This window comes from Vanellus vanellus (assembly GCF_965231255.1).
Source record: "Vanellus vanellus genome assembly, chromosome: 6".
NCBI lineage: Eukaryota > Metazoa > Chordata > Aves > Charadriiformes > Charadriidae > Vanellus > Vanellus vanellus.
Genome location: NC_138911.1, coordinates 59,783,863 through 59,806,134, shown reverse-complemented (window position 1 = coordinate 59,806,134; position 22,272 = coordinate 59,783,863). Strand labels below are relative to the sequence as shown.

The window sequence follows — 22,272 nt, the reverse complement described above, 5'->3', positions numbered from 1 at the left end:
GATGTATGAGAGCCCAGCCTGAAATTACAGAAAGGGAGAAATGTTTAGCCCTTTGGGGGGTGATCAGAACATCAGCTGAACTTGAGGGGGTTGAATTGTCCTGCCAAGGAGCGTGTGGCCTTCTGCTCGCTGCAGAGGTATGGAGGGTGGGTTAACTTCGCTGCAGTAGAGCTGCTGTTTGCAAACACACTCCTTTGACATTCTTTGTCTAGGAGAGTATTATTTGTATTCTGCCTGCCTTTTCGAAACGAAGAGTCTTCATTGTAAATCTGCTTTTGTTAATTCTTTGACTTTTAAGCCATGTATTTTCTGTTGTAATTTATCAAAGGTTATTTCTTCTGACAAGTTTTGCATACTTGCCAAAATTAATCTAAAAGATAAAACTACCTTTTGCTGTTACTGAGGTGGTTGGAATCACAGCCAAAAATACATGGATCCTTCTGTTCGTTCAAGGCATGTGTTCAGTTAATAGCCAGGAAGTTGAAGTTTCCTAGTGAGACAGGATTCTTTCAGGATCCAAGTCAGACTCCAGGGAACCTATTGTCATCTTCTTTCTGTTCTTCCCTTGGAAAAAGTGAAATTTAAGAGGGAGAAGACATTTTGAATGGTAGCAGTTTGGCCAGTTTGCTCAGTGTCTCAACTTATGATTGCTTTACCTCCCTCATTCACATCATGTAGGAGGAATGTTTTGGATTGTGTTATTGTGAATGGTGAAAGCAAAGTTAATTTTAATTCTACTAACGATCTCACACAGAATATCATGGCTGATGCAGCAGTGTAACAGTGTAGGTAGACTTGCATTCCTCCAACATTGGCCATAGCACCACAATACTTGAAACCGTTCCAGATTCATTTTGTGTAAAGAGGGCAAAGTTTCTGGTTTGGAAGGCAATTTAATGCTTTATTAACCACGCATAGTTAAATGGAGGATTTTCTTTCTCAGGCTTGTCAAAACTATTCTTGAGGGCAGGCTCCCTTTGCCTGTGATTTGGAGACCTTATCAAGGCACCTGAAATTACTCCCTGTTCTGATGATGGGTTCAAGCTCTCCGAGTCAGCGTTGTTAACACATTGTACTCTGTGTTCACGTGGATAGGAATTCTCTAAATTCATCCTGCCTTTAAGGCTATAATTAGTGCACTGAACAGGCCTGTGAGTCTCCCTTTCAGAAAACTGAGGTGTGTACATTCCCTGTATCTCCAGGGCTCAACTCGTTTGCCAGTTAGAGATGTCTCTGGTCATCTGGCACCAATGCACAGTGTGAGAGGTGAGCTGCACTTTGTAGAAACCCAATACCATAAGATTTTGTGGGCTGAAACAAGTTTAAGTCTTCCAAAGATTGACCAGAATGGTACAGCTCAGAACACAAATGCAACGTTTTCTGAGTGGAATGCAGTTCGCAAGCAAACAGCTGTCTTCTGTGGCATGGGTAGTCTTGGGATACCAGGTGACCTTCAGATAATATTATCTCCTGTTGACAAAGGCAGTGGTCGCTCTGCATTCAGAATGGATTTGTAAGAGATTGCAGGAAGTGAATAACTTTGTTACCTTGATGACAATAGTTCAATAGGCGTAGAGATAAAAATCTTTCTTGGTTTCGTACACAGCTGCTAATATAAAAATACCTATTGCTTAATGTGTTTATCTCTTGTTTGTATTTTTGAAGTGATTTCTCAAGGTTTTGCAATGGAATTTTGCCTCGGGAAATAGTGATCTTTAATTTCAGTAGCATACCTTAGAAGAAAATACTCCTTAAAGCAGAAGTATTCTTAGATGGCTTCTTGGTGACATCTCATCGTATCTTGCATCTAGAAGGGCTCATAATAAATCTTGAGTCTCAGTTTCAGAAAACAGCATATCCATCATATCATTCTGTGATACACCCAAGTGTTGAACACTGTGTTCACCTCTTACCTTCTCCATCATGATAATCCATCCATGTGTTTTTGCACTCGAATGTAGGGATATAAATTTGCTTTGATTCAAGATACTCTTTATTCCATATGTTGCCAACCCCAAGTTAATGAGATGACAAAGATAGCACAAAGTGATGCAGGGAAATGGGAGCTGTGGCACGGGAAGGAGCAACATCTACTGTTTGAGCCAAAAATTCAAGGGGAATTGAAAGCCTTTACTTTGCACCAGTGAGGTATTATAATCAGCTGAGTTGCAGCATCTTGCCTCTTTGAGAGGCACCATCTCCTTGGCTTCTGTAGATTTTCTTCTGGTATGTTGAGTCTCTAATTTAGAAAGGAAAAATACCAATTGGCATGTAATTCTAGAAAGATTGCCGTTTCCTGTTCTAACTCATCCTGTATCCAAATTGCATTGCACTGAAGCTCATCTGTTGCCTATTCATTGCCTCAAATCTTCAGGTTCTGACTAGTTATCATAGTACTTAATTTCTCTTTTGATTATTTTGTGAAATTTTTGTTTTGTTCTTTAGTGTTTCTGTGCAGTATTTGCTGAAAAGATTAGAACCGGAAAAGAATGAACTTGCCCAAATTGTTGTACTATAGCCAATGGGTTTTTGTTAATGCACCAAGTGATACTTCTTTTCATATCATCAGGGAGCAAATTGACACAAATATTCAGTGAATTTCTAAAGGTGGACGTAGTTCTTGCAAAATGTCTGTGGAATTACTTTCAATTTGCTCTGAAATCTCTGCTTTTAGAAGCATCTTCACAAACTGCCAATGCCCAGCCAGTACTGTGTAATCCGTTGTGTAGTTCTACTGTGTAAATATTACCTGTAGGCACAGCGCTCTCTGGGGCACTGTCTGGTGTTGGAGCTTCCACTGTAATAAGTGTGATGGTCTTAATGTCAAGCAAAAGACTAAGTGAGCTTCTTGTCTTAATTTTCTTAAAATACTGGGGTTTTTTCCACTCTCCTGTTCAGTTTGTTGCAGAAGTAAAGTACACTTTAGCCGTTAATTCCAAATGTTTTTAGTTTAAATACAAGTACATAATTTGCTGAAGAAACTTGAGTGGGTTTTGTGTCATTTTCGTGTTTTCCATTTCTGTTACTGGATTTGACCATCTTGTAATAACGCTGCATTGTTCATATGGAAAATACTGATTATGAACTCTTCCTTTAGGTTGCCATAAAAATAATTGACAAAACACAGCTGAACCCAACTAGTCTACAAAAGGTAGGTTTAATCTTTCAACTGTATTGTAACTCGTTTTGTTTCACCACCTCCTTCCTTTAACCCCGAATGCCTGTGCTGGAGAATCTGAAGCATTGCATACCTTGCGCACATCTGACTACTGTATTTAATAACTAGTTTTGTAACAGATATTTTTGACAGCACTGCAGTTGTTCAAGATGGACTTGTACAGAGCTGTAAACTGAGAAAACAGTGGTGTTAGCCACTTCCTTTGTCCGCCAAGCATAGCGAACTCTGCAGAGAGGACGTTCGTGGTTTGGTGTCATGCCCCCGTGTCTCCTTCGTACTGGTCACTTTGTTAAACTTAGAAATGCAAAGCCTGTGTTCTGTCCTCTTAAACTGGCCTTGAAAATACTGCCTCTGGACTGGAGGCCAAGCAGCATCTGTGCCATTCACGTAGTTTGCAGCAGAAAAGGTGCTGTGGTTTTATGGAAGAAATTGGAGCATGGTTATTCTGGTTTCTTCCTTCTAGCCTCAAATGTTTAATGTGCTGTTACAGTTGTATTGCCTTATCTATTTTAGTAAGTAGTGATAAATCCTACTCTTTTATCAAGCAAGCCAGTCTCCTTTGGAGTGCCTGCAGGAAGTACATTTAAATGTCACTTTTACCCAGGACTTTTCTAACTCTGTCCTTTTAAGTGCTGCTGTCAAAGGCGCTTTATTTACTTTTGAGTACTTTGATAAAAAAGCTCCTTGCAGTATTTCAGTTTGAATGTGAGAATACCCAGAACTTACCTGCAAACAAAATAAATTGGCATAACCAGAGTAAACTGGAGGATATACCTGTTTGGATTTTATACAAATACTATAAAGATTGTGTGACTAGATGTTTTTATCAAAATTAATGGTGCAAAAGTAAATTGGAAAAATACACAAGTTCTTCCATTGTACAGTTTGGTTGAGAGGCAAAGAATAACCTGTAGAAGAAAGGCTCCGTCGTCTGAGCAGGTAGCAACTTCCTACTGGCTTTGTAGACTGGGTAAAAGTAGATAATGTGGTTCCAGCTTTCTCAGGATTTTTTTCAGCTTAATCCCTGAGGTTGTCAGTAATTTCTGAGTAAGCAGGGAGGAAATGAAATGCAAATTAGGTTATACGATGGATTAGATAAAGTTGATTTGTGTGGCAGATCTGTGCAACTTTGAATACCTGAAAAAAATGTTAAATGCTTGAAGCACTTGGAAGAGAAACAAATACTGTGATATGAAGGGGAGGGGTCAGGGCATGGGAAAAATGGGCAGAGAAAAGTAGAGAGGCCGTGTTTTCAGACAAAAATGTAAAATCTAAATCCTTCAAATGGTGTTATCTTGAGATTGGGCCGTAATGCTAGCTTGAGCTCGTATTCAGGTACAAGGCAAACCTTTTACAAGTCACAGGTGTTCAGCTGGCAGGGACACACGCTGGAAGTGTGCTTGTTGGCCCTTTGGCTCCTGGGTTTCCGCCTGCTCGCTGTCCGCTCGTGTCTCTGTTGTGATTTTGGTTTTATTTACAACCTACAAAATTCGATTATAAGGTGTGATTTGTAATTTGATCTTGTCTACCACTACAGAAGAATAGTACAAAATAGCAAGGTAGGAATCAGACCAAATTTGGGGAGAAAGATCGCTGATGTGCTCTCCTCTCTAAGTTCCTTTGTTATATGAGCACAGAAGAAACTTAGCAAGCTCTCTGTGTTCTCAGTTCAAAAATTGAAAGTAATTTTCTTAAAATTGAATTCCTGCTTGTCATAGCAAGTAGAGTGAATGCACAATGCCTTACTTAACGATTTTGCTTGCTGGAGGCTTTTTTTGCAAGCCCTAGCCCCTTTTCCCCCAGCACTGCCAGCAGTGCCATAGCCTCGGTGCATTTGAAGCCAACCGCGCACGCGACCTGTAGAGGCAGGGAAGGCTGAGATGGAAGGGCTTCTGATCTTGCACTTCTGGAGAGAGCGATAAAATATTTGAGGTATGGTGGGGAGGGCCGTGCCGTGCCGAGAAGAGGGTGTGGTGTACAGTGTCTCAGCTGCGGTGTAGCTGCATACCCTCGTCATCCTTAGGTGGCGAAACAAATGGTGATTAAGGCTGCCGGTTCTGATTTCTTTGTATTAAGTCTTCCACACCGATACTTCGGCTGCCAGAAGGAAGTTAACCTTGTTAAGGACTCGCTTTGCTTTCTGGAGCAGTAATTCTTGGTATGCCCTCATGGTAAACTCCGGGCGGCTGCAGTCCTGACAGCTCAATATTCAGCAGCACAGCTCTTCAGGAGAGTCGGGTTTCTCGCCTGCTGCTGAGGAAGTCTGTGGTAGCCACAGGCTCAGCTACTCCTAACTGTTGTTTTAGGACCTAATTACTACTCTGCTACTCTTGCTTAGCGAAGAGGAAGCTGTAAGCGGTACTTCCCTGCTTTGAAAGAAAAGGGAATTCTTAGAGCTTTTTTCCCATGCTGGTGGTGTTAGTCATAATCACTGTTCTCCGCAAATGTACTTGTGTAGCCGGTTCCAGTGAATATTGGTCTCGCTGGAAACAAGTGCTGATGTAGTAGTTTACTTCCTCCTAGACCAAAGAAAAAAAAAATTGTTTGTTTTTTTTTTGCTTTTGAATTAGCAATGCCATTATATGCAAGGTTTTTTTTACCAAGCCCATGTAATAGCACTTAATCACTTCTTGTTTTCCTTTTTTTAGAACTTGGCTCCTCAGCCAAATATTTTTGTTCATTATGTGCAGATGTTTTGCCACTTGTTTGGGCCATTTTTGTGTTAAAGCTTTTTAGAGTTCTTAAACAGCAATTTTAACATGGACCATGTCCTTTCTGACCATGGGTGAATCAGTATTTTAGAAACTACAAGCAAAGGATGAGAATTTAAAGTGCCCAGGCTCTTCTGTTTATAGCAGGTATTTTTACTGTTTTCAAGTTGTGGTTTGTTTGAGGGAAACTTGCATTGTGTAAAGGCTTCCTGCTTGAGGCTCCTCATTATACGTAGGGCATATTTCAGTGAGCAGTTATCCAGAGGAGCCTAATACACAGGTAAAGCTTGAGCAGGCTTGGGACAGTGTCTTGTGAAAAGCTCCCTCCTTTGGGGGGAAGGAGTCCAGGATACGCTCTGCATCCGACAAGTGTACTGACTTGCTTTTTAGCAAACTTTTTCAGTACTTCTAAAGTCATTTGTTATCAAAACTCTTACAATAGCTAATGCAAGAACACTTCTAATCTGTCTTTCAGTGTGTTCAAAAAGACTTGGCTTAAAAGATGAGTTTTTCTTTCCCCCCACTCCCTTGTTGCTTCTGATATGTCAGCATAATCAAGTAAAATCGATTCAAGATTATTACTCAGTATGTGTGCTTCCATTGCTGGTTTGTTGAGGTTTTTTTTTACTCAGTTTGTTGGCTAGCAGCATTAATTAAATGTAATTCTTTCTCTGTATCTAACATGGCTTACAGTCAAAAGACCAGACCACAACAAAGTTAAAAGCCATTTGTTTGGCAGACTAAGGATGTTTGTCTTTGCCTTTGCCTAGAAACATTTGTAGAGCTCCTGTAGATGGAAAATGAGCTGTTCAATAAGTTGGGAGTAGTTTTTCATCTTGGTGTTGGAAATTAAACTGATAAGCACTGTTTTCAGTTGATTGTCTGCCTCTGGTCTCCTTATGACAAGAAAGTTCCTAAAACTAAGAAAATTATTTTCTGTATTGAGAACCTTCATATTACATCTTCTGATGTTACACCTTCTTCTGTGTTCCTGTGGCAGAGAATCTCAGATGTGTGGGCTTGTGTCATAGCTGGCTGGTTACTATGAATTTTGCTGTGTGATGATAAGTACTACTTAATTTGCTAGAAGCTGATGCACATAATGTTTTGGGGGAATTAAATATGGGAAACCTTTTTTCAGTACACTGTGTGAAAGTTGTATGATGTTCTACATTGTATTCCTCTATCAGAAATAGACTATAATATGTAATACAATGTCAGGCATTTGCAGATATCCCTGTGGAAGTTGCTATCTGTGTCAAAATGCCACACATAACATTTAGACTGACTAGGGGAGCACAGTCTGAAGTGCGTTTATCTAACTAAAATTATAATAAAGAATTTGGTGGTGGTTGTATTCTGTTCACAAGTATTTTTATTTTTAATTTCCTCTGAGACAAAAATAGTCTTTCTTTTAAAAAGCTTATTTCTAGTCACCCACTTCAAATGGCTCATATGTAGAAGCCACTTTTTGACATGCTTCATTTGGGTTAGTAATGCAGAGTAGTCGTCTTGTGGACCAATGTTATATTTAGAGCAGCCCAAAATGTTGTATGAGCCTGACTTTATCACATTAGAGCATCAAAGCGTACAGTGTACCATGGAGGAAGTAGGTAGCTCCAGCCAAGTCAGCATACTTCGTTTAAAAAAAAAAAAAAAAGAAAAAAGAGTAACAAATATGTTTATTTTCATGATAATATTTTGAATTTTAGCCTCATTTTTACTGTCTTATTCTGTATTACCCTTGGTTAACTGTTCCTGTTCGGTGGCACCAATTATGACTGCCTGTATTCCCATACTTAATCCTATGAACGTATCTCTTTTCTTCAGGTGGGTAAGGTGATGCTAAATAGACTAACGGCTGAATAACAGCCAAGGTCTTCATCTGTGCAGCAGTGGAGTTGGCCCTTGGTGAGAGTCTGATCCAATAGGCTTTATCAGAGTATTGGGAGTGGAAGATACCAACAATCAATTGAGAGCGATTTAAGCAAACTGTCTTCAGACCTTTAAGAGCTGACTAGAGGCTTTCAGTTTTATAAACTGTGATTAAAAGTTTTATCGGAGTATTCAGAATATATTATGCTCCAGTTCAGCTGAATTGAATGAAAAATAAGAAAAAAAAATAGCTATGGATTCAACTGCTCTTAAATTTCTGATGATCAGAGAGAGATAGTGAAGTAGTCTACCTTGTCTAATTATATATAAAAAAGCTTCAGAAATAACATAGTTTTGGGAAAAAAAATAGAAAAGGCAATTTACTTACCTCTCTGGGTGAAAAAGAAAACATGCAGGTGTAGTTTTTGAAACTGTTTTGTGTCACCAAAAATTTACTTGATCGATCAATCCTGATGGCATTTAAGCAGCTTGTCATATAGCAAAGTGTCAGGCATAGACCTGGATAATGATAATAAGATAATTAAAAGCATTTGGAGAACTGTTTGGTTTTATTCTGTGTTCAGGTAGTGTGCCATTCACAGCCGTGGCTGTAGTGTGGGGGAGAAGGTCTGTTGGGCAGTGCAATGAGGACTGCTCCTCAAATAAAAGCCTTTACAGAAACATCAGAAACCAGAGAATGGTTAGAACAACTGGTCTCCAAATTGTGATTTTTCCTTTCTATCTATTTATTTATTTTAATCCCACCCCCTGCATTTTCTTTTATTAAAAGACATGAAGGCACAAGGATTTTGTTCTGTTAACTCTTTGGTAGTTTTCTATTTGTTTCCTATGTTTCACTTTTTTTTTCTGGCTTTTATTGAGTAAGTACACCTACAGATTTTTGAGTCGTTAGTAATGTGTGTAGACATATTAAATGTCTTCACTTTATCTGAAATCTGACCTGAGGCAAATCTTGCAGCAGCACTTTTTGCTTCCTTACTGTTAATAACAATGCTGTTATCTCTTATTTACAAAACTCTTTTTCTCCCATGTCTGCATTCCTTTAGAGCTGTGGACTTTTGTTCTGCTTCAGTTTCTTTACATTAAGTTCAATATGATCTGTTACATTACTGCTATTCCTGTAGAAGCTGGTGTTAGGTATATAATAAAACCTCTTGATTACTCCTGCCTTTTGAAGCATGCTGTTAGGAAAAATCGAGGCTTAAGAATGTCAACCCTCTGGAGTCTTGGGCTGGCATGGGGGGAGCTGCAGAGAGAGAACAGCTACGCACTTGACTGCCATATAGTGTGCTGCCTAAAAAGATAATTCTTTGGATTTTCTGAATACAATAGTATTTGCACTTCAAGTTCTTTTGTAATATTTTTTTTAATCTTGGATCTTTTCTGGGAGAAGTGGGACTACTTTTTACTTCATCTGCTATTAACCAGCTTCATTAGAAGCAATGTTTTATATTGCAGTAACAACACATGCTTTTTTAGTATTACAGTCACGGGTTTATGTGCATCTTTTAACTGTCTTTTGCAGAAGAGGGTTTTCAGTGGTGAGAATAATTAACAGCTGATCAGTAATAGACTTTGCTTTCATTTTTGTTTTATTAAATGCTGTTCCCATATTATTGTCCAGTTGCAGGATGACAGAGTTTACTCTGTGTGACTGGCAAAATTGAACTCTTTGGAAATAACTACTCAAGCAAGACCTTCACTGTGGTTATCGGTATCAGGGCCAGGAACAAGATCCTTGCAATCAGTATGTGGTCTCTGGATGCAGCACCATTGATCTAACTTGATGCTGCAGCTTGAAATGGGCAGTTGTACTCCCTCACCACCCATCCTGCCAGAATAGATATGCTACAGTGGCTAAGGGAGCTGCAACAGAAAACTTAGAGATGGAGTGCTTTTATTTGGGGGGAGTTGTGTGTTTTGTGAGATTTTCTGTGAGATTTTCATTCCTGGACTTTGTGTGTCAGTCTGGGCTAACACCAATGCTTGCATAAAGGGGAGTGGGATGATCCTGTTGCGCAGGAAGGTGGGTGGTGAAGAAGGCAGGAGCAGACTGATCCCTTTGAGACTGTACCCCTGAAGTAATGGTGTTTCTTCTGTCTGCTGGGCATCGTTGGGCCAGGAAAACACTGTTTGTGTTCTGCCCTATTAATTTTGGCAAGTACGTCCAGCGTGTTGTACTGGCCGAGCAGGCTTGGAGGCTGGATGTCTGGCAGTGAGAGTCAGTGGAGCTGCAGTGACAAATCCCGGACTAGATGCTACTGTGCCTCGGTCGCCTTGCAGGAACACTTCTGAAGCACCGAGGCGGAGCCTCGCCTCCCCATCTCTCCTTAAAACTTGCTTCTTCCTGGTGTAGTTGGACAACACATTTTTAATGCAATATAAGCAGCTGATTTTTTTTTCATCTGTGAGTTCCTGTTCTAGCAAAGTAATTCCCTGGCTTTAAAGAAGTACCAGAGTGATGAGTTCATGCCAGTAACATAGTGCAGTGGTCTTCAAAAGATGTTCTGGTGGGGGTTCACAAAACTTTGGAAACAGTATTTTCTGTGTAAGGGTGAACAATTGTGTGAGATGTACTGGCCAGCAAGAAGCTGCGTGGGCTCATAATGGTTGTCTAGCCCCAAAAGTCTGCAAACCACAGAGCTAAGATCACTTCTCTCATGAGCTATCTGGAGTGCTCTGTGGGAGTTTTCAGGTTTTTGAGGGGTGGTTTGTTTTGGGAGGAGTGTTAGAAGCAGGCACTTAACTCTTCCCTCCAGTAAGTACTTATTTCATGAACGTCATTGAAATGCTAATAGTAATGTTTGCCCTTGTGTTTAAATAAGTATGTCAAAATGATCTGGCTTTAGGAAGAGTTGGTGTTACCTGTTTCACTAACTTATTTCATGTTTTATGTTTATTTCAGCTCTTTAGAGAAGTAAGAATAATGAAGATCTTAAATCATCCAAATATAGGTACCTTGTTTCTTTCATATAATTTCCAACTCTGGAGAAATGTTAGCTTTTTTACTGTTAAAATAGTTGTGGTGTGAGTTTAAAAGATGATTCTGCACTAGCGTGTCAGTTCACTGTAAAGTAGCGGTAATAAATACTTTTTCAGACCTGTGTGTTGAGAAAAAAACAAAACACAACATTTTGGCCCCTTTGCACACATTTTTATTTGCACAGCTAACTGATAATTTTTTTCCCATGTAACAGAAGCAAAGTATTGTTTCTTGAGAAAATGTTGTTCTGTATGAGTTGACCAAATGTGTTCCAGTATCTTCCATTAGACAGAACATTAGACAGAAAAAGCTTCTTTAGAGTAATAGTCTGATACTGTGAAGCAGCAAGCAAATAGGGCTTGGTGTTTTTTTTTCTCTGACAGAATTATCTGTAGGTTTAACATAATACTTCTGCAACTAGTTAACTGATTAATAAATGGCTTTCTTTTCTAGTGAAGCTATTTGAAGTCATTGAAACTGAAAAAACTCTCTATTTAATAATGGAATATGCAAGTGGGGGTAAGTACCTCTCTGCTGTGATGACATACGTAACCAAATTGCCACATGGGAGAAAGCATTTGTTGTATTTCAAGTTTTGCTTTCTTTTTCAGAAGATGTTAATGTCATGGTAGTGTAAAATCTTAAGCAAAATCTTTTAATATTCTCTGGGACTTCTTTGGGCAACATAATTACTTAAAACTTCTAAAACCAGCCCCTGAACTTATTGCAGCTTAACATTTGCTTTGTTTTCACAACTCAAATTTAATGGGAATCTTTATTTGACCATCGATTGTTCCTGTCCATAACAAATGCCAGCCTTTTCAATTTATCATATTTGGCTCCCTACCTCTGGTGTCCTATTTTGGATAATTTGGTAAAAACATGTTCAAATGAAACATTTTCTTTAACTGTTGCTTTCAAAAGCACAAGTACTGCAACTTCTGTTTTTCAGATGTAGATGGCATTTGATGTATCTGTTGCAGACCATCTACTGTCAAGAGTTGTTAAACTTAGCCTTATGCCATCTTAGGAGGAACTGAAACATTTATTCCTGATTGCAGAGGGAGGGGAGAAAGCATGCATCATGCAATGTCAAATATTTTCACCAGAGCTAGAGTTAAGGTGTTGAGGCTTAAGTTACTCCTTGCTGGCTAAAACATAACAGTACTCAGTTTGTCAATGGGACCCTTTAGCATCAGCAGCTGGGAATCTCAAAGAGTTGAGGCTTTTCTTTAGTTTTGGGAGGGAAATACCAAGACTTCTTCTCAGAGAAAATCAGCATTGAATTCTGACTCTGATGTTAGATTAGGTGAAGTTTAACTAATTACTGTAAATCAGGTAATGATTCCCTACCTGCCTATGTTTTCTTCTAGCAGCTTCCTAAATGCTCAGCCAAGATTTGTTTAAACAGAAACAAAATTAGTAAAATATCGCTACAATACTGACTAGTGCAGGTGTTTGTGGAGGCAACTCTGTGCTGTTTGATGGTACTGGACTTAAAAGTGAAGTCCTATTGCCATCTAGTGATTAGCTTCTAGGAGGTAGAAGGGCCAGCGGTTCTCTAAAGCAGTGATGATTTTTCTTGGGGTAATGGAGGGATAGATACTGTACGGGTCTAAAAGGCTGTGAGCACTACCCTTTGCACGTGCCCTGTTGTACGAGACAGGAATGGCTGGTAGTCTCAGTGGCAGGCATCCGTTTCCCCTCTTTTATCAAGATACTGTTCCTGCATGATGCATATGAACTCTGTGGCTGCAAGATGAAAGAAACTATTGCTACAGCTGCAACACTTTGCATAAATTTGGGATAATTCTTTCTCTGGTGTCATTTTCCCTGAATTGTGAAAAAGCGTTCAGGTTTGTTCCTTCAAGGTTTTTGAAGAAACAGCTGGGAGAGTTATCTGAGTTGAGTATGAAATAACACAATACAGAGGGAAGACTATTTTGTAGAAAACCCTGACATACCCTCAGATTGCTCGGTTGTTGCTTTTCATGCTGTATGACTCTGTTTTTTATTCAAATTTGGTGGAGTTGCTCCTTTTCAAAAATAAATGTGAAGTTATTCAGCTCTTCCCTTGTGAGGTGGCTATCTACAAAACAGCATTTTCTTGCTTAGTAGAGAATATTTGATCCACTTCTAAAGTTTTTATTAATTTTGCATATTAGCTAGGAATTTTTAAAACTGTGTTCTAGTCTGTTTGTAGGAGTTCTTATGTACATGACTATTGGTTTTTAGTAGAGAAAATCCATGCTGTGACAAACATGTCAATGTTTCATGGGCCAGTTGACTGCATCGAAAGCTCAAACATTATAGTCTGTATTGATGAGCTATAAAATGACTGGATTGATTAAACGGGGAATAAAAAAAAAATGAAACACAGTTAGTACTGCTTTAGTAGTCTCCTTTAGTTATCCACAGCCATACAACATTGGGCTTGTTCCAGAGTAATCCTTCTCAGTGTATCTTACACATCTGATGGTTGTGTAATGGATTATGTCAGTGTGTTCTGCTGTGCTCGTTATTGTGACCTTCCATGCAGGTACCTCTTCCAAGCCTAGGTTAAAGCTGAGATTTCTGATTTTGGTTAGAACACTTTCATACACATGCACAAAGAAAAATTCTAGTGCTGGTATGACAATATTTACAAATATTATTGGGTGTTCTTTTATATATGAAGCTTTTTTTTTGTGGGGCAAAAGAAACCCTCATCAGGAAGCCTGAAGTACATGTCATCTTTATTTACAAAACAAGAGTATGCTGCTCAGTTTCTATCATAAATAATTGGAAGGAAATGTTTTTTTTGTCTATATCCAGTCATTCATTAAGTCTGTTTTCTTGTATAAAGATGACCATGTAGTAAATTGCATAGTAGTTGTGCCTCGTTCTCTTGAGCTAGCCTGTAATCATAAACTTGAAGTACAATCATTCCAGTGAAGTTGCTGTGGGCAACTGCTAGAGAGGAATCTCTAGATTCTGAAATTGGCATTAATGTATCTCATCATTGAATTGTAGGGGAAGTGTTTGACTATCTGGTTGCACATGGAAGAATGAAGGAAAAGGAGGCAAGAGCTAAATTTAGACAGGTACGTATAACATTCCTATACATCTGCTCCTGCCGCACCCCCTTGTTTTTAATGCTGAAATGAGTAAAACGGCTGTCTTCTGCATTAGACTTCTAGCAGGGTTAAGCATGTTGTGGACTTGTAGCCCCAGGTCAGAAAAAGCTTGGGTTACAGTAGTACTTTGAAGGGGTTAGTAGTCCGTTCAGTGGTGCTCATTTCCTTAGTGCCGGGTACCAGGGTGTCCAGGAATGCCAGAACATAGTGACTACCTGATTTGCAAGTGTATTCCATTCCAAAATTCATTTCCTCTGGGTTGATTTCGTATATCCTTAGTTCAGCTGGTCTGTAACCTTTTGGAAGTTATTCAAATGTAACAGACTACAAACAGGCCAGTTTCAAAACGCAGGCAGTGCGTGTGGCAGGTATCCATTCACATCCATCCACTTACATGAAAAGATGCAGCTTAATAGTTGTTCTAAAGTCACAGAAGAGTAATTCCTAGGCTTCTTAGTTTAGCTTTATTTATGATGTATAAACTAACCCTGCAAAGATGTTGGCATTTCATTGATCTGTAAAAAGCATTTCCATTCTACAGTAAAGCGGTATTGAACATAACCAGATATTTTTGCGTACCTAATTAAAATCCAAATCTCTGCTCTTGTAGCATCTAGAGTTTCATTTGCAGATCTGACTGGTCTGCTGTACTTTGTTTTCTGCTCTTGTGCAGAAATTTGTAAATGTATACCTTATTTCCATACCTCTGTTCACTTGGATAACCTAGAAAATGTTGTGAAAAGTAATACATATTAAAATTATGCTACAGCTTAATGACACTTTAAAATAATGAATAGGGACAAGAATGTTTTATTGAACAGTATGTTGGGGTTTTAAACTGGTGAATTGTGGCAATAACGTGACAGTTTCACTGTTGGAAGGGGAGGCTCTGATAGCTTCGCTTCTTAAGCATAGCCATGGAAAAGTTGGAGAAATTTGATATAATATGTGAGACTTACAGGAAATTAACTAATGACTTTCACAAAGTGCCTTGTGAAGAAAACTTTTACATTTCTCTAGAGTGGGTAGTGTGACCGAAAGGAAGGATTTGGGAACTAGGAAACTGTGCCACAACTGTTCTGCTCCCTCTGTCTCCAATAGTAAGAACTGTGAAAGCAATATAAACAATGAGATCAAAAGTAGCAACGAAAGTAAAGAAAAATAGAAATTAATTTAACCCAACATAAGGAGGCAACAAAAGCATTTCTGTGAAATTCTTGTTGCTTTATCTTCGCTCATCTTTTTAAATCTTGTATTTACCCTCTTTAATCTTTTGCAAAAAAACCCAACCAAACAAACAAAACAACACAAAAAAGCAGCTGCAGACTTCGTATCCACAGAAGAGATTAGTGATTACTGGAGTTATACAGCTTGATAGTAAGGAAAATTTTTCTTCCTCTTCAACAAAATCTTACATGTCTTTTTAAAGCTGCTTCCCTCCCTTTCATATTCCGGCAGGTAGAGATCTTTCCTTTGTGATTGAGGGTTTCTGGTGTGTGTTTCTGTGCTGTGTTGGAGTGGATGTGATGAGTTGTGGAGCAAGCGTTCCGATTTGAGCCGTCTCTTCTAAATCCCAGACTGTTGCCTTGCTTTTTGTAATATCACTTGAAGAGCTTCAGAATAACTTGAGAGGATTTGCTGTTCTCTCTCAGATGTGAATGTTGAAAACTTCTACCGGTGTGGTTGTCTGCTCTTTGTCCTCAGTTTCTTTTATCAGGAGTTGTGCGCAAAAAGATCTTGCAGCAATTCCATTGAAATTGCACATTTGTTCAACAATTACCTTTTTTTTTTTTTTAAACCATTCAACTCCCCTTTAAGTGAAATCTTGTGGAAACAGGTCAAACATGTTTTACAGGTACACTTAGTGCTTAATTCTGTGGGAAAATGCGAATAGTACAGGATATGTGTAACTTCATTTTTCAAAAACAAATGTGAAGGGAAGGAATTTAAAAGATAGTTGCCTGCTGAGCGGGGTATTTGACCCATCAAGAGCTGATTTTATGTACTTCAGATTCTTGGCGTGAATATATATATATTCAGATATATAGATGGCCTTACTTGAATCCACTGAAATATACAGAAGTATGTTTTCAGTTTCTTCTTATAAGTCGTGTCTCCTGGCACAGGCAGCTGTGCTCTGTCCTCTCTCAACAGCTGACTTCCCAGCTACCAAGCTTAACAATTTTAGAGGACCTTGATCTCAAAGATAGAAGGCTCTTGAGAGCTTCAAAAGCATGAGCGCCTGAGGAAAAAAGAGAGAACCTAAGTTTATAACCTGAGGAGAGAAACTACAGCATGAGTGTATTGCACTTTGCTAGAGAGAAGAGCATGTGTGCAGGACAGGAGTCAGGAAACTTTGATCAGAGCTTGGCGTTTTTTGGACACTAGCACTCTGACTGTGGGACAGTGTCAAAGGAAACGAGATCTTGCTGGGTTTACAGGTCATAAAACTATTCATTTCACCTTACTGTAGTCCCAAAATAGCTTCATATAGCTTTTAGCCATTGTTGGAGGGAGAATGCTTTCCGTAGACCTTTTATCTGATTCAGTGCAGCTGTTCTTACGTTAGATAGGGACTTATGACAAAATAGGGATTTATTTTTTTTTAAATTCCCTAACTGGTTTAACAGACGATGACTCTTTAAACTGAAGAAACAGTTGTGCCGTGGTATTCAGCTTAGTTCTTACAATAAGTTGTATTATATCTTGTATTCAGATCATGTTTCTTCTTTCAGTAGATGTGATTTCTGCATCGAACACTTGTGTTTTATTTGAGGCGGCACTTCCTCTCTAGCAGGCACAGAGCAGAATTTGGTAATTCTCCCCTCTCTGCTTGTTAAAAAAAAAAAATTGTCTGTTTTGTTATGCATACCTAAGGTTTTTAGCAGGAAAAAGGAATGTAAAAGACAGTGATCGCATTACTCCACCTTTGACAAGGAACCCAGGAGAGGGTGCAAACACTAAAAATGCAGTCATGTATTTTCCCTATTGTACTCCTTTTTTGTAGCCATATGTGAGAAATTGAAATCCAGAACGTTTTGCATTCTTAACTTCACCTTGTTTTTCTTTCCCTATTACAGGCTTCCAAGCAGTTCTGGTTCGATCTTGCAATCCTTTTTCCATAGAAAAGCGTACCTATTTGGATAAGAATTAATGCAAAAATGGGAAGCCAAAATTCAGGGCAGGGGATCTCCCAAAATCCATGTCTATTACTTTCCTCTCTTCCTTTCCTGCAGCTGATTAGATCTGGCCTCCTTCAGTCTTCCCACTGTTTCCCTGCAGAAGTTATTTAGAATTTTTAATGCTGGTAGATGTTAGGAAAGATCTTGGAAAATGAAAAAATCCACAAAATACATCTTACTTGTATGTTCCAGTTAAACGAAATACTCATGGCAGTGTGCAAGGGACCTTCAGAAGTCATTTATCTATCCTTTTGTCATTTAATCCTTATGAAGGATGGTTTGTCTGTCTAGAGATAACTTGTTCTAACTTGTTCTTTAAAACCTATGATTACACAGATTTTTTAAATCCCTCCCAAGAAATGTATTTCAATGCTCCAATTGTTACCTCTAGCAAAAAGGTCTGGTGTTTCTTCCCCTCTTCTCCCCACCTGCTGAGTGTCAGCACATTTCTCACGCTCAAGTAGGTTGGGGGTGAAGGGGCTGTCAATGGAAACAGCGGTGGAGGGTGGAAGACAGGAGACTCCAGTCCAGTGCAGCCATGCCTTGTGCTATTTTTCATTCAGTTTTGACCGCTGTTCTTCAGTTATTAATGTCATACACATTGCGTTATTTCCCTTCCGTTTTGATTGGACTCACTTCTGCAGTCTCTGTGCTATCCAGTTGCAATGCAGAGTAGTTCAAAAGCGTCTCCAAAGGAAACTACTGATTGATCACCTGCTAGACCTTCCGCTCTTACATAGAGTAAAAGCAGTTCAGGAGCGAATAGTATAGTGCTGTGTCTCTGCAGTCCTGAATAAAGCTTGAGGTGTTTGTCATGCTGTCAGCCTTGGAAGCTGCTGCAGACTGAGCTTGTTACTGGCGCTAAAGTAATGGTAGCGGAGAGGAAAGGAAGGAAAACCAAAAGGATGGTACAAGTGATGGCGTGGGAGAGCTTTGGCAGTTTCAGTAACTGTAAAAAGCTGAACTCAGAGTCTGAAATAGGGAGCCAATATATAAAGGAACAAGCGAAAACAGAAGGAAAGTGTAGGGATTGGAAATATTTCAACTTTTCTTGGACTGCTTGGTTTCTAAGGTGGCAGTTTGCACGTGAGTGATTCAATAATACAGGGGTACAAAGATCATAACATTGGTGCTGAAGTTTCGAATGCAAAATTGACTGGTAGGTCAGTTCTTCGACCTACCAAGAACCTTACTTTCACCTACTCTAAATAGTGGGTGAGAGAACCATTGCTTCTTACCAGTACAGGAGGATCCTTATGCTAAGCTGGGTGGTCTGATCAAGAGTTATTTTTTGTAACAGTAATGATACCTCATCTTTCCGTGTTGGAATCTTCTTAATCTTGAACAAAGAATAGAAATACATTTATTTAAGTGTAGTTATTACAGTATATTATTTTTACATCCAGTTCGACTTATTTTAAGAAGTCATAACGTCTGTCTCAATTCCGACCACGTATGCATGACAATAAAATGTATTTGATCGCATTTGTGATCATGTAACAGTAAGACTCTATCCAGCTTTTCCATACATGTAGAGTACTGCAGCAATGCTTATGACGCTAAAGCAATGTACTAGGACACTATACTGTATAAATAGCTTAGTTTGCTATATAAAGCAGGAAAAACTTAATAATATTTGGAAATTATGATGGAAGAAATTATTCCATTACACTTCAGAGACACAGAGAGTTTTTTCCGTTGAGCTTGCTACTCTTCTACAGTATACAAAATACAATAACCCATATGCGCTTAGACAGCAGACCTCTGTCAGATGCAGAGTTGCTTCTCACTGCACAAGTTTTGACAAACAAGCCGTTTCCCAAGTAGTTTCTCCAGTAGCTAAGCCCATTTCTTACCCTTTTCTCTTCATGCTGCGGTATGAAAAATCACCTTTGGAGAGGGACTGGAAAACTTCAGTCTAGAGGGAAAGCTTTTATAGCTGTATACAGCATTGGAATGGAAATACTTCAGTAACCTTTCTGAAAGTCATTGCTTCTACTGGTCTATAATTAGCCGCACAGGAAAAACAAAATCCTCTTTCAAGTATAGTAGAAACCAGAGAGATCAAATAACAAACACCTAAGTTATTTAGCAACTTTTCCCCAAATACACTGGTCACTGTAGTAGTTGGTTATGTAGCTCTGGGTGGATAAGTACATGTCATCTTTAGTAATATAAACATTGAGCTTTTTGATTAAAACTCCCGTTTCTTTGATATGTCACTTACATAATTGGTCTTGTTTTCTATCCAGATAGTATCTGCAGTGCAGTATTGCCATCAAAAGCATATTGTTCATAGAGATCTCAAGGTGAGTAGGAAAAAGTGCGTGAAGTTTATGTGTCAGCTTCTGTACCTTTGGCTGTGATCTTTATTGTGATGATAAAATTTAATTTGTATTAAACTTTATGATTTATTTATTTATTTTGCATGTGTTATAGCAAGTTTTGAGGAATGTTTACAGTATAGAACCATTTCAAATAGAAGGAAGAGGATTTGTAAGACTTTAAATATGGAAATCTAATGGCTGCTGAAAGATAACCTCTCACCCTGTGGTCAGATTCAAACCTGATACAAGTCAGTGTTAGCTGAGAGAACTTTTGAAAAAAAAAAAAGGTAGTTTCATAGAGGTATGACAAGTTTTGGTCTTGAAAAGAATGATTTACCAATTGTGATGATGAAATGGAGGTATGGCTTCTTTGTAGCTTGACATGAAATGGTATATCCCTTCTTTAAACTGTGCCTGTTAAATTAATAGTGTTGCCACGTAACTTTTTCAACATATGATAACTTTGTAACTAAACAAAACAAACAAACAACAACAACAAAAAAAATACCACACTTGAAAAAAGTTTGAAGTTTTTATGTATTACTAAGCTTTTGTAAGAATGCACGTAAAGTATGGATAGTGAGACTATACCTTGTTTTCATCTTAATAGATCAAAAATGTAAGTTACAATAGAATCATAGAATAGTTTGGGTTGGAAGGGACCTTTAAAGGTCATTTAGTCCATCCCCCATGCTCAGGATGCATTTCTGTGGAGAAAACAAATGGATGGTAATAACACAGTTTTCAGGTAGCATGACAGCTCCTGTAGTCTGAAGCCATTGTACAGAGATTTTTAAAATAGGGAATATATGAGTGATAGACTAAAGCAAGCCTAAAGACCTTGCAAGGAAGGGGATGTTAACAGATATTTTAGCTCTTTGCCTTTTAAGACTGAGTAAAAACAGACAATAGCATTTCAAATCAAGTATTTTAAGTTCATCTTACCAACCATTCTTTCTCTTCCAGGCTGAAAATCTATTGCTAGATGCAGATATGAACATTAAAATAGCTGACTTTGGTTTTAGCAATGAGTTTACAGTCGGAAATAAACTGGACACCTTTTGTGGCAGCCCACCATATGCTGCTCCAGAGCTCTTTCAAGGGAAAAAATATGATGGACCTGAAGTAGATGTTTGGAGTTTAGGTGTTATTCTTTATACCCTTGTGAGTGGATCTCTTCCTTTCGACGGACAGAACTTAAAGGTGTGTTTTTGTAGAACACGTTGGGCGTGTTTAGCTAATGTTTTAAGTGATTTGCTGCTTACAACTTACTGTCTGTTCTTCTGTTAACCAAGGAACTTAGAGAAAGAGTGCTAAGGGGAAAATACAGGATTCCTTTCTACATGTCCACAGACTGTGAAAACCTCCTCAAACGTTTCCTGGTGCTAAACCCAACAAAAAGAGGCACTCTAGAGGTAATGGCACAAATAAAAGTGCATCAGAAAGATAGAATTATATTTTGCAAACTGCATTTTTGAGCTGTAACTTATTATTCTTGTACCATTCCTGAATAGTTTATTTGGAGCGGGTTCAGGAGGGGGGAATTGTTGAGTAAAGCAGGTGACTTTTTTTTTAAGATTTTTTTTTTTTCTGGGGTTACAAGACACTTGACTTCACAGTTATTTTCAAAGCGAACATGAGACTACGCTGCATATGTCATATAGCTTTTCCTGATGGTTATGTTGTGGATTCCTGCATTAATGGATGATTCACTAGGACATTTTCCCCATTTTCAAGCATGAACTGGAAGTATTGACTGCTAGGTTATCGTGTGGTTGCATTTTGTACCATCATGGAGGAGAAAGGCCAAAACAATACTGGCTTCCGTAGTCGAGCCTGGACCTACTAGACTTGTCAGAGTTGTCACACTGCTCCTGGTCTGTGTTACGAGCTTTTAGCTTTCAGCTAATGTGCTAGAAGACAGCTGATTGGGAAGCGGCTTGGCTTGATGTGCATAGTTGATTCTCCTCACTGGAGCAAAGCAAAACTAACTAGGTGCTGGGGCCTGTTCTGGAAAAAAAAAAAGAGAAAGGACCTTAGTGTTTGGTAGATGGAGGGGGTTGTTCTTTCAACAACTCATTTTCTCTGCTGCTCAGTGTATTGTACTAACAAAACCCTTTCTTTTATAGCAAATTATGAAGGACAGGTGGATCAATGCAGGGCATGAGGAGGATGAACTTAAACCTTTTGTTGAACCAGAACTAGACATCTCGGACCAGAAAAGAATAGGTAATTGAGTATTTTTCAGAATATGATAGTTTGCATCATGTGGGTGGAGTTTTTTCCTCTACCACCCTGTATTTATTTGCCATTTGGAAAAAATAACTAATCTTCTAATATTGATATTTCATCAGGCTTATGTTCTCACACTTAATTGTTTTGTTTAATTCTTTAAATGTTCCATTTTTTCTCTTGAATTTAAATACTCAGTCAGCCTAAACATCAGAGTGTTTCTGTTGCTTACAGAGTGTTTGTTTGGTTTTAGATATTATGGTAGGAATGGGATATTCTCAAGAAGAAATTCAGGAATCCCTTAGTAAAATGAAGTATGATGAAATCACAGCTACATACTTACTGCTAGGAAGGAAATCATCAGAGGTAAGTACTGTTCTTACAAACGCAAAGAAACAAAGGAATCGGAAAGCGGCCTTAGCAAAGTTAGAAGCAAAAATACAGTCAGTAACTAGAGGCATTGCATTCCTGCACAGAAGTCCATTACACTTAAAATCACATAATCCTAATCATCAGTGTCAACTGTTGAAATGATCTGTGTTTTTTCTCACCCTGATCTGAGTCAGTAAACTCTTGTCTTTAGGCTCCCCAAAACTACCTACCTTGCTTGCTCAACAGTTACTCCTCTGAAGGCTGCCAGTTAATGT

At 38.7% G+C, this 22,272-nt stretch overlaps 1 protein-coding gene across 5 annotated transcripts in view; it reads left to right on the top strand.

Moving 5' to 3' along the window:
- MARK3 (microtubule affinity regulating kinase 3) overlaps nucleotides 1-22,272 on the top strand; it is a 65,448-nt gene that overhangs the window by 16,723 nt on the left and 26,453 nt on the right. For all 5 annotated transcript variants that reach the window (XM_082485993.1, XM_082485992.1, XM_082485990.1 and 2 more), the window contains exons 4-12: nucleotides 3,098-3,151; nucleotides 10,691-10,739; nucleotides 11,222-11,287; nucleotides 13,781-13,851; nucleotides 19,319-19,375; nucleotides 20,360-20,596; nucleotides 20,689-20,808; nucleotides 21,523-21,622; nucleotides 21,879-21,991. In XM_082485993.1, coding sequence (XP_082342119.1) covers nucleotides 3,098-3,151; nucleotides 10,691-10,739; nucleotides 11,222-11,287; nucleotides 13,781-13,851; nucleotides 19,319-19,375; nucleotides 20,360-20,596; nucleotides 20,689-20,808; nucleotides 21,523-21,622; nucleotides 21,879-21,991 — 867 coding nt within the window. The remainder of the gene's footprint in view (nucleotides 1-3,097; nucleotides 3,152-10,690; nucleotides 10,740-11,221; nucleotides 11,288-13,780; nucleotides 13,852-19,318; nucleotides 19,376-20,359; nucleotides 20,597-20,688; nucleotides 20,809-21,522; nucleotides 21,623-21,878; nucleotides 21,992-22,272) is intronic.